The sequence below is a fragment of the Nanorana parkeri genome, unplaced genomic scaffold (genome assembly GCF_000935625.1).
Source record: "Nanorana parkeri isolate BGI_ZX_2015 unplaced genomic scaffold, ASM93562v1 scaffold529, whole genome shotgun sequence".
In the NCBI taxonomy this organism is placed as follows: domain Eukaryota; kingdom Metazoa; phylum Chordata; class Amphibia; order Anura; family Dicroglossidae; genus Nanorana; species Nanorana parkeri.
Genome location: NW_017306797.1, coordinates 867735 through 878522, shown reverse-complemented (window position 1 = coordinate 878522; position 10788 = coordinate 867735). Strand labels below are relative to the sequence as shown.

General features: G+C 41.3%; 1 protein-coding gene across 2 annotated transcripts in view; it reads right to left on the bottom strand.

Annotated features, from left to right (window-relative positions):
* GGA3 (golgi associated, gamma adaptin ear containing, ARF binding protein 3) overlaps positions 1 to 10788 on the bottom strand; it is a 36568-nt gene that overhangs the window by 4260 nt on the left and 21520 nt on the right. Inside the window, exons 5-11 of one of the 2 annotated variants that reach the window (XM_018561556.1) lie at positions 9700 to 9823; positions 5810 to 5913; positions 5319 to 5399; positions 3972 to 4109; positions 1938 to 2019; positions 1661 to 1777; positions 1309 to 1563 (exon numbers count right to left, since the gene is read on the bottom strand). In XM_018561556.1, the coding sequence (XP_018417058.1) occupies positions 1309 to 1563; positions 1661 to 1777; positions 1938 to 2019; positions 3972 to 4109; positions 5319 to 5399; positions 5810 to 5913; positions 9700 to 9823 (901 nt within the window). The remainder of the gene's footprint in view (positions 1 to 1308; positions 1564 to 1660; positions 1778 to 1937; positions 2020 to 3971; positions 4110 to 5318; positions 5400 to 5809; positions 5914 to 9699; positions 9824 to 10788) is intronic. The other variant, XM_018561557.1, reaches the window with a different exon arrangement.

The window sequence follows — 10788 nt, the reverse complement described above, 5'->3', positions numbered from 1 at the left end:
ATATATATATATACACAAAACTACAAATTCATGCATTTCCTTTAAGATCAAAACAGCACAGCTTCCCCAATGGTGACATGTTTTAACTCTGGAAGGTCTTGTTCACTGAGGTCTCTGATTCGAATCCATGTTCAGCCAGGATGCTATCTGCATGGAGCCTGTGTGCAAGGGTTTCCTCCAGGTTCCCCAGTATTCTCCTGCACTCCAAAAACGCTGGTAGGCTAATTGGCTCTTGTCTCAAGTGTGTTTGTGAGATAGGGGCCTGAGGGCTAGTTCACACCAGCCCCAGTGCATTCCGGCTCAATTTTTGCCAGAACGCACTGGATCGCATTTCGGCCGGCTCACTTTGTTTTAGGGCGGGAGGGGGCGTGGCGGTGCATTGAAGTCAATGGCACCGCAGCCACGCCCTCCGGCCACAGTGCGATCACTCGCACTGTTACGCGTGGCACATCAATGCCTGCGTTCCAGTCCAATCAGAAAAAATTGTGCATGCAGCTTTTTTTCTGCCACGCCCCCTCCCGCCCCAAAACAAAGTGAGTTGGCCGGAATACGATCCAGTGCGTTCCAGACAGAATTGGGCCGGAACACACTGGGGCTGGTGTGAATTAGCCCTTAGACTGCAAGTTCCCAGGGTGCAGGGACTCATGTCAATGAATAGTATGTAAAGCGCTGTGTAAATTGACACTATTTAAATACCTGTAAGAAAGAAACCAACAAAGTGTGAACGAGACACTGCAAGCTCAAATCTTGTTACCACTGGGAAAGCTCTGCTGTGTTGACGTTAATGGACAAAATACATTTGACGTTTTAGGGCTTATTCACACCATGTCCGGACCATGGCCAGACCAGAACAGTTTTTTCCCCGGATCAAAAAAGCATTCTCATGTATCCCTATGGTATTTCTGGGCTCTGTTCACACCAACGCAGTCCGTTCTGGTCCAGACAAAAAAAATACTGCTTGTCTCATTTTCTCTGCTCTGGAACGCATGCAAACACACTGGACTGCACCTGAAAGCCAATTTTAACCTTAAAAAAAACAACGCACTGGAACATGGCAAAATCGCCGCAAAAATGCACTGCACTGAGTTTGCAGATCTGCTCCAGACATGGCGTGAACAAGCCCTTAAAGTATTTGCTGGGATGTTCTTTGGGAGTAACTACTGTGGACAGGGAACACTAAACATGCATTTCTTGGATTCAGGTGGCCAAATCTGCATCAGAAGGTGTAAACTTTTTTTATTGTTGCTCAGTGAAGATTTATTCTATCTGACTATTCTAACAATAACATTAAGGCAAAAATTTTTTTACCTAGGTGCAATAGCTCCTCATCAAGCAAACACACAGAGTTTGATGCACTGCTCATTTGAGCTAGAGTCTGATCTACTGGACTGGATCGAATGTGGGAGTGTGGAGGTATAATTGGAGGAGGAGGAAGAATGGGAATCAGTGCTGGAAAAGCCTGTTCTGCTGTAGGGGGTGGCTCTGAATCCACAGCTGGAGTGGAAGACTCAAACCCTCCTAGATCAATGAGTGTTGGAAGGTTTTTGCTGGACTCCATCCCTGCTAGATACAAAAATTAAATGATCAGCATGGATAATTGAAAGGCGTGCTTTAATATGCAACTGTGCATGTTGAAAAGCCCAGAATCGGCGTCAGCGACCTTTACTGTGCGCTGTCTCTGAAAGCTCCGGTTCCCCATTGATGTCTTGCCCTTCAACAATCTTCTTGAACAGACTGATAGCACGTGATAAATTGTCACTAGTTTGGAGAATGTCCCCTGTGTGAGAGAACAGAATTTCCATGAATATACTTATCATTTAGTGTAGACAATGTACCATTAATATTATAAATCAGCAATATAATAAATATACCCTACATGTACATTCTTTCAAAATGTATACCAGGAACGTGTATGCTTTATAAGGGTAGTTTCTCACCTAAACTAGTATCATTATCTTCAGTGTCACTAGCCATTTTAAACAAAGTGAGTCTCTTTGCTTCACATCTCTCAAACAGCTCCTAAAAAAAAAGGAAGAAAGTGAAAGATGTTTGTGTGACAAAACAGTATGGCTACCATATTCATTTTTTGGAAGTTCACAAAATAAAGAAATGCCTCCTAGAGTGATGCATAACTACATACTATACTTCAGCAATAAAAGTAAATTGTACTAGCAATTATTTATAGTCATAATCCAAAACAAGGGTTCTTGTTTTACATATGTGTATCAAATACCAGTTTAAACATCCACCATATACCAGATTGGCCATTTTGTTCAATTTTCATAGCCTGGCTTGAAATAATTCTAGACCAGAACAGTAATTCTAGAGGGTACTCTGGTTTCCTCCTACACTCCAAAGACATGCTGGAAGGTTAATTGGCCTAGTTCAGGGGTCAGCAACCTGCGGCTCCGGAGCCGCATGTGGCTCTTTCATCCCCCTGCTGCGGCTCCCTGTCCAGGGCAGATTGGCATCGCAAAGCGTATGTGCAGAACTGATCTACCCTGGAACAGCTGTTGGTCCTGAAATGTCACTTCTATCCGACTTTGTGAGTGGGGTGGAATGTGAGATCACACTCACAGAGTCAGATAGAAGTGACATTTCAGGACCGAACAGTTGTTCCAGGGCAGATCAATTCTCCTGCACATATGATTTGCGATGCCAATCTGCCCTGGAACAGCTGGCACAGCGTTGAAATGCTTGAGCAATTGGTGGTCACACATTCCACCGCCAAAAAACTGGGCGTGATTACATTGAAATGTGTGACCACGTCACCGCCACAGATTGTAACGTAGTCACAAACTTTGATAGAACACCGCCATCAGGGGGGTACGGCCGGTACCCATGTGAGCAGTCTGGGCAGCCTCTTACATGAGTATCAGCTGTACCACGGGCGGCATGGCAGAGGTGACGGGAGGGGGTGGAGGAGGCCAGGCCACAGCAGCAGCAACAAGTAAGAGGAGTTGGGAGAAGGTACAGAGAAAGGTACCCCGGCGACCAGCTCACCTGAGGCCCTGCAGAGCCCACCATAGAGAGTCTCAGATGGGCTGCGCAGGATCTATGGTGTGCTCTGCAGGGTCACTCTCAGGTGGGCTCTGCGGGGTCTCAGGTAAGCCCAGAGTCCAGTGCGTTACTAAGCCCTGAGTCCAGTGCGTTACTAAGCCCTGAGTCCAGTGCGTTACTAAGCCCTGAGTCCAGTGCGTTACTAAGCCCTGAGTCCAGTGCGTTACTAAGCCCTGAGTCCAGTGCGTTACTAAGCCCTGAGTCCAGTGCGTTACTAAGCCCACATATACCTATATACATGCTATACATAGCATAAAGGTAAAAAATGATATATGCAGTGCTATCTTCATTTTAGATGTCAAAAGGGTTTTGTGACTCCTGGTGTTTTCTTTTCTGTGGGAAACGGGTCCAAATGGCTCTTTGAGTGTTTAAGGTTGCTGACCCCTGATCTAGTGTGTTTATGAATGTGAGATAGGAACCTTAGATTGTAAGCTCCTCGAGGGCAGGGACTGATGTGAATGTGCAGTATGTAAGCACTGCATAAATTGTTAGCGCTATATAAATACCTGTACTAATAATAAGTACATTGGGGATTTTGGAGCATAAGATGTTTTCATTCACACACACATACAGATTGACGGATTCCAGTCAGAAGATCCTTGGAGTGCGGCACCTTTTTGTGTCGGTATTACTACAGGTGAAAGCGCACCTTATCCTGCCCCGAGAGACCTTCATTGTGGGAATCCATCGGCAGAATTGGAGCAGTGAGTGCTTAAAGAGTGTTATTGATACTGGCTAATGTGTAACGTTATCCCATAAATAGCAATCATTTTAGAATTCAGTCCTTACATACATTAAGAACCCTCTCAATATGTGTGACAGTACTGTAACACCAGAATTTATCCAGACTATCTAGGACCATCACCTATTCCAACCTAGCTATTATAATCACCCTCCAGGCAATATCTTACTTTAATAAGTTCCTTGTCGCCCTCTGATGATTCTTCTTTACTGTAGTGTGTCAACATCTCTTGAAGCAGCTTCACATTGTTATTCACTTCCTCTAGAGTGTGAACACGCTTACTCACCTTCTGCATTCTCACCTCATCCTGCAAAGTGCACAACAATTAGTTATCAGAAAAAGAGTTCCATAGAGAAAGAATAGACACATCGATGAAGAGGCATGCAGTGGACTTCCTGATCAAAATACGGCTACTTATGTAGTCATCTGGCATGAAAGAAACATCTCAGAAACCAAAATATTAATGTGTAAGGACATTTATCTTCTCGGCAAAACAGCTTCACACAATCCCATTAGATAAGGTAGGTGTATCAAGGCTGCCCATGACCATTTTTAATCAAGCAATGCAAGTGAAACACGAGTACTCACTGGTATTGTAAATATGCATTATTGCAGAAACATTACTATATGTTAGATAATCTATGCTGCAGATAAGAGACCTCCATTGGAAAGGAAATAAGCCCTTCTATATACAGGCACCACTATCAAATCTCAGCCAAGTTGGGAACAAAATTATGAAACATTTGGCAGATATCTCGTCATGCCAAGGTCAGATCAAATTCATTATTTCATAACATTAAGTCATAAAAAAAACAGTGTTCGGAGGCATCCAATAATTATATTACTTTCATCTTCAGTTACGGCCTTCAAAGAATCCACTGCAATAAATAATTTTATACTATACAAAGTTCATTGTGGGAGAGTGTTTTTCAAAAGCCCCCCTTTCCAGGTTTTGCATACCTGGCAAGGGTTTTAATGATCTTAGGATCTTGTTTATAGTCAATACTGAGGAAATTGTTGAGTGGTGGAAGAAGCAGGAACCTTAAAAAATGTTTCCAATACAAATGGAAACCTCTTATCTTCTAATAATGTGATGTCCTGGCTTTTACAGTCTCAGCGTAAACAACAGCAAGAAGGTAGCATCTCATAGGGCTCTTTTTAGAAACTCTTTTACACATGTTATACCCAGTAGTTGAACAGTTTGCAATGAGATAGATTTGGGAAAATGTGTGAATCCTGGGTGAAATGTGTGTTCAACATTCATAAATAAACCCTATAGAGATACAACCAACCAGGGGGGCTCCTGTTTTTCGAAAACTCCTACTCATCCACTGAGCAAGTTTGAAAAGTGCAACATAAAAAAGAAAGATTTGAAGAACGGCCCACAGACAATATAATTGTGGCGATAAATGCTGTACCGCATACCAATAACAAATTCCTTTGATGTAACACATGATTCTTGAGGCGTTTATGCATGCTATATAATCGTGTGGTCTATCAGTAGGTGTTCACTAACCTCTTTTACCATGGATTTAATTAACTTGTTGGCTTCCTGCAGGTCATCTGGATTCTTACTTTTCAACAATCTAGCCAACAACTGAAATAGCAAAATAACCATACTGTGTTAGGAAAATCATAAAATTAAAAAAAAAGTGACACAGTGGGGTCTATTTATAAACAATTTGCAGAGCCATTCACCTAGTGAATCTCTGTGAATGTTCATTCTGTGTGAATAGAGGCAAAAACAAACATTCTTAATGTATTTTCTTTTCAGGTCGAATGTAATACCACATTAAAACCACTAGATGGATAAGTCTTTATTTCATGTGCTTCTCAGCTCCATCTAGTGACCATAATGCGGTATTACATTACATTCTACCTGGAAAAAAAATATAAAAAGAACCTTCGTTTTTGCCTCTACTCGCTTAAAACTAACGTTCACAGAGATTTGCAGGGTGAATGGCTATGCAAATTGTTTATAAATGGATTACAAAGACTTTGTATTACCTTAGATCTCTCCTCATCATCAAAAATTGGATTTTTAGGGCGAATTGGAGGTGACGGAATCAGAGTGTGATCCACTGGAATTATTGGGTCTGAGAGAACAATTCCTGGCATAGGGAACCAAAGGGAAAACACAGTTGAAATACCGACAAATATAGTATAAACAACAGTTTGAAGCTTTCAGCTAAATGCAAAGTGATTATTAATTGCGTTATTCATTTATTTTTACTAATGTGCAGTTTAATCTGCGTGTATTCGGGGCATAATCTTTATCAGTTCAGCTCTCACACCTCTATGACCCTATTTTCAAATTTGTGTTATGGGCCTATGGATTCACTCAGACGTGGATAAATTAAAGGAGAACTATGAGGTGATTTCCACTCATCCTCATAGTTAGAGCCGACCTGTGACAAAGAAGCTGTCACAGGTCACCTCTATCGATCGGGAAGTGAGCAGAAACATGTCGCCGATCCGCTCACTTCTCGATCATCTCCCTGCAGTAAGGGGTGACTGTCAGTCACGGCTCCCCGCAGGGATTTCCCCCTCGCCTCTCCGATCCTCTAGCGCTGAGTGGATGAACGGACGGGGGAGGGAACGGGCACAGCTGGCTCTACCTCTAGATAGGCAGAGCCAGCTGTCACTCACACAGCTGGGTAGATCCAGACAGTATTGTCAGGATCCGTCCCGGCTGAGACGCTCTCAGTATTTTGCGGGCAATAGTCTGCTATATACTGAGCTTTGGGTCATGGGAGGGGGTTAGTATATGTCCTCCCATGACCCTAAAGATAACTATGGGGAAAAACACTTACCCCATAGTTCTCTTTTAAGATGGAATTCAGAGCCAATCTGTCCAATCCTAGAGCCAGCTCCATTGACAACTAGAGATAACCCCCCAAAAAAATTAGGCACCAGTGGTAATTTTTAAGAAGCACTGACTATCCTTTCTCCTGGAATTTGTCTAGCCCTGGATTCAACAATAACTTTGTACGGTAATAGCTGAACCCAATAATGAAGAATGAAAAACAGACCTTAACGCCTGTACTAAGTTTGGCAACTCTGACATGTATTAGTAAAACTGTAATATCTTTGCATCTACTTTACAGGATAAACCCTTAGTAGTATATAGTAAGGAACCTCTTCTTAGAAACACATTGGCTCCTGATGTGGTATAAAAACCAATCCCTGTGACCTTACATACCGTGTTTCCCCGAAAATAAGACACTGTCTTATATTTTTTTTGGCTCAAAAAAACACACTAGGTCTTATTTTCGGGGTAGGTCTTATTTTTTTTTTTAATGTACAACAATCCAAAGTTAATGCAAATCCAAATTAGATAATCCAAAATGGCCAAGTTAAGAATAGGGTGATCAGGGCAATCAGGGGAGCCGTACCTTTCCAATCGCTGGCCAGAATGAGCGAAACGCACTTTCACTATAGATTTCTCACAGGCGGGGTGCATTTGATATCACTCCGCCTGTGACAGGAGCCAGCGCTATAGATGAAGCATCGCCTTATGCGGCACTGCTCCCTCCGCTGCCGCCTCGCTTCCTCTAGCGCTGGCTTCATTGGCACCGCTGATTCTCTCCCGTGGCTCTTCAAGTTCCCCCTAATGCCACCACCGGCCCTGGGAATGGTCACAACTAGGTCTTATTTTCGGGGTAGGTCTTATATTTTAGCAATTCCCAAAAATAGTACTAGGTCTTATTTTCGGGGTAGGTTTTATTTTAGGGGAAACAGGGTAGTAAATAAGGTTGGAAAAGACACAAGTCCATCCAGTCCAATGTGTGTGTGTCAGATTAAGTTAACTATTTAAAAGTGTACATATCCCTGTATGTTGTGCTCATCAAGGAAGACATCTAGAGATTTTTTGAATTTGTCAACTCTTCCAGCTGTTACTGTTACCTGGAGAAGGGAGTTTCACATTTTTGTTGCTCTGACGGTAAAGAACCCTCTCCTTCATTTTACATTAAACCATGTGCTGCCAGGGACGTACTACGTACTACGTCTGTGGCAACAGGGCCTTGAAACCTGTCTCTCAGATGCTGTAGCAGCTGGGAGTCAGTTTACATTTCTCCAGACATCTCCTGGCTTTTGAGTTGAAGTGATTCAGGTGGCTATAAAACCATCCAAGCACTTGCACAAATCCCACATTTAGGTGGAGGAAGTTATCCACTTTGACCTCATAGTGTCAGTGAATCTATGGACTTTAATGGATTTTTAAACTGCAGATTTGTCTATGCAATATTTTTTTATTTTGTATATTAAGTGCCACTAAATCTTTATTTTCATTGTGGTTGTATATATCTTTACAGCAGGCTGCTTAACCATTCTATTTCTTATTTTTAGGAGTGCTAGGTTTTTGTTTTATCTTAACCCCTTCGTGACGGGAGACGTACACTGTACGTCCAGCCACAAAGGGACCAAATGACTTGTCACGTACACTGTACGTGACGAGTTATTTGCTTCTTTAGAGGGCTGTTAAACGCTGAGAATCAGCTTTTAACATTCATTAATGGATGCCCTTACTACAGAGGCATTCATTAATGAAAGGTTAACCTTTTTCAGACACCCGATACCTTAATATCGGGTGTCTGAGAGTCAAAGCAGAGGGACACACATATGCCGGCTTTTGCCGGCATTCTGACAGCTCGTATAGATCGAGAGAGATATCTCTCTCAAGCTATACTGGCTTTTATTTCTTTCATGAATAGATACATAATGTGTCTATTCCTATAATGTATCTATTCCTGGAAGAAGAATGTTTCAGTTTGCTGATCGTTGTTGCAACAATCAGAAAACCTATAGTGACAGCTGAATCCTGAACTGCTGCAGGATCAGTGTCACTAACTTATTATCGGCTGTTCTGAAGTTTGAAGCAGCCTGATAATCAAAATGTATTAATTTATCAAGCAGTAATAGTGAGATTAATTCACAATGACTGCCTGATATAATTAAATAAATAAAATTTGTCAGTATAAAAAAAGTGAAAAGTGTAAATAAATTAAAAAAAATAGTGAAAAGTGTAAAAAAAATAAAAATAAGGGACAAATAAATGAATGTATGTATTGCATTTTTTTTTAGCTGTGCTGGTTTTGTTAAAAAAAAATACTACAAATCAAAACTGGGAAAAAAGTGTTTTTTTTAAACGGTTTTTTTCTCTTTTTTTATATTTTATTTGTCCTAAGTGAGGCGTTAGACACACATATGTGATATAAATATGTAGCCCTATCTGTCCTCTAAAAAACAATATATAATATGTGTGGGTGCACTTTGTAAGAAAGTATATTACTGCTGTGGAAGAATCACACAGCAAAAATGTCAAAAGTGTGTCAGTCATTTACGAACAGAAACTAAAAACAAGCTCAGTCATGAAGGGGTTAATACAGTAAACTCCCAGCATCCACGGGGATCAGTAGATGCCGGATAACTGTATTATGGTTGCTTGAGGATTAATAGTAACTCTCAAGCAACCTCCACCAACCAGCTCCGCTCCTCTACTCAGTGGGCGGGTGCAATAGCCAGCCTGCTATTGGCTATTGCAATTTGAACTAGCCAATAGGGGGCTGGTTATTGCTCCCTATTGTCTACATTCTGCTGCAGACCGCGGAATCTAGCCACTGACCTGCTGCAAGATGTAAACAAAGAATTTTGTGAGTAACTTTATAAATGTAGCTGTTAACTAATTTTTTAGTGTCCCCATGTCTCAAGCAACCTCAAATTTTTTAGGACATATTATGTTTTCGATTTTTTTTACCAGTTGCATGAGAGTGCCGGTTGCTTGAATGGCGAATAATAGGGAGTTTACTGTATTTGTATATTTGGTCTCGATCAGTCAGATTGTTGAATGCAGGTCTGTCAGTGGCTGTTATAGGTTAGCAAGTGGAACACTATACCTTGTCTTTTCAGCATCTGGTAGGCATCCTTTATTTTGATTTCTTCAGGAAGAGCTATTGTCCAGCTATACAAGAGGCCCACCACTTTACTCTTCACTTTCTCTGACACTCTGTCTCCCAAGTACTAAAACAAGAAACACTCGGGTAACAACAATAAAATACATTTTTTGGAAAATAAAAATGTAAATATGTCACTGTTCAGAATAAATACAAAAGCCGTAAACTGGCGATCATAAAGTCACCGTCAATCAATAACCACACCATGACATTGTTTTTCAGACATGAGAGAAGAACGGAGAACTGCTCAGCCTGTTACAAATGCCGGGATATGTTTAAAGCAGTTTTTCTGGTTAACTGATGTCCAGTAACACTCAACCTGTAAGACAGAGGCCCTTATTGTGAATGCTGGGCATCCTGGGCACCACAGCACCCTTCATTCACATTGAAGTGTATTAAAGAAAAGAGTGGCGCTGGCATCATCACATCAGCTCTGTTCTCTGCATTATGTAGGATCTCCCACCGTTGTAAGAAGACTGAACAGGACCCAGCACTCCACGTGACTTTTCCGAAGGCTTCAGAAAAAAGATGTATGTTAAAAAATGAACTGTGAAATATATAGCAGGGAAGTACTCTGGGAGCATGATTGTATTTTTGAAAATACAAGTTCCAGGGCTGTCATATTATCTTGAGTTCACTACTTAGTGAGTCACTAAACAAGGTTTCTAAGCCTAGAGCTCAATAGGCAATGTTTAGCAGCTCAGTTGTTCTACTAAAATCTCTTGCAATAATCAGACACATGTAGCATACATTTGTTATTGATTCTGAATAATCATACAATGCTTCAAATGTTTGTGATTGATCACTATGACAAACTAGCATCTGATCAATCACTACTCTTAACAATACATTACTAGTAATAATAGACATGGACTGAGCTACTAAAAATCACCCTTGTACCACTAGGCTAAGGGGGAAGTTTTACCCTGGATAGGATGGAAAGCTTTGTGCAACCACTATTGTTTTCCCACTGATATCACAAAAAAACTGTAATACAATAATCCTCCCCCATCCTTCTCCATTGGCTAAACA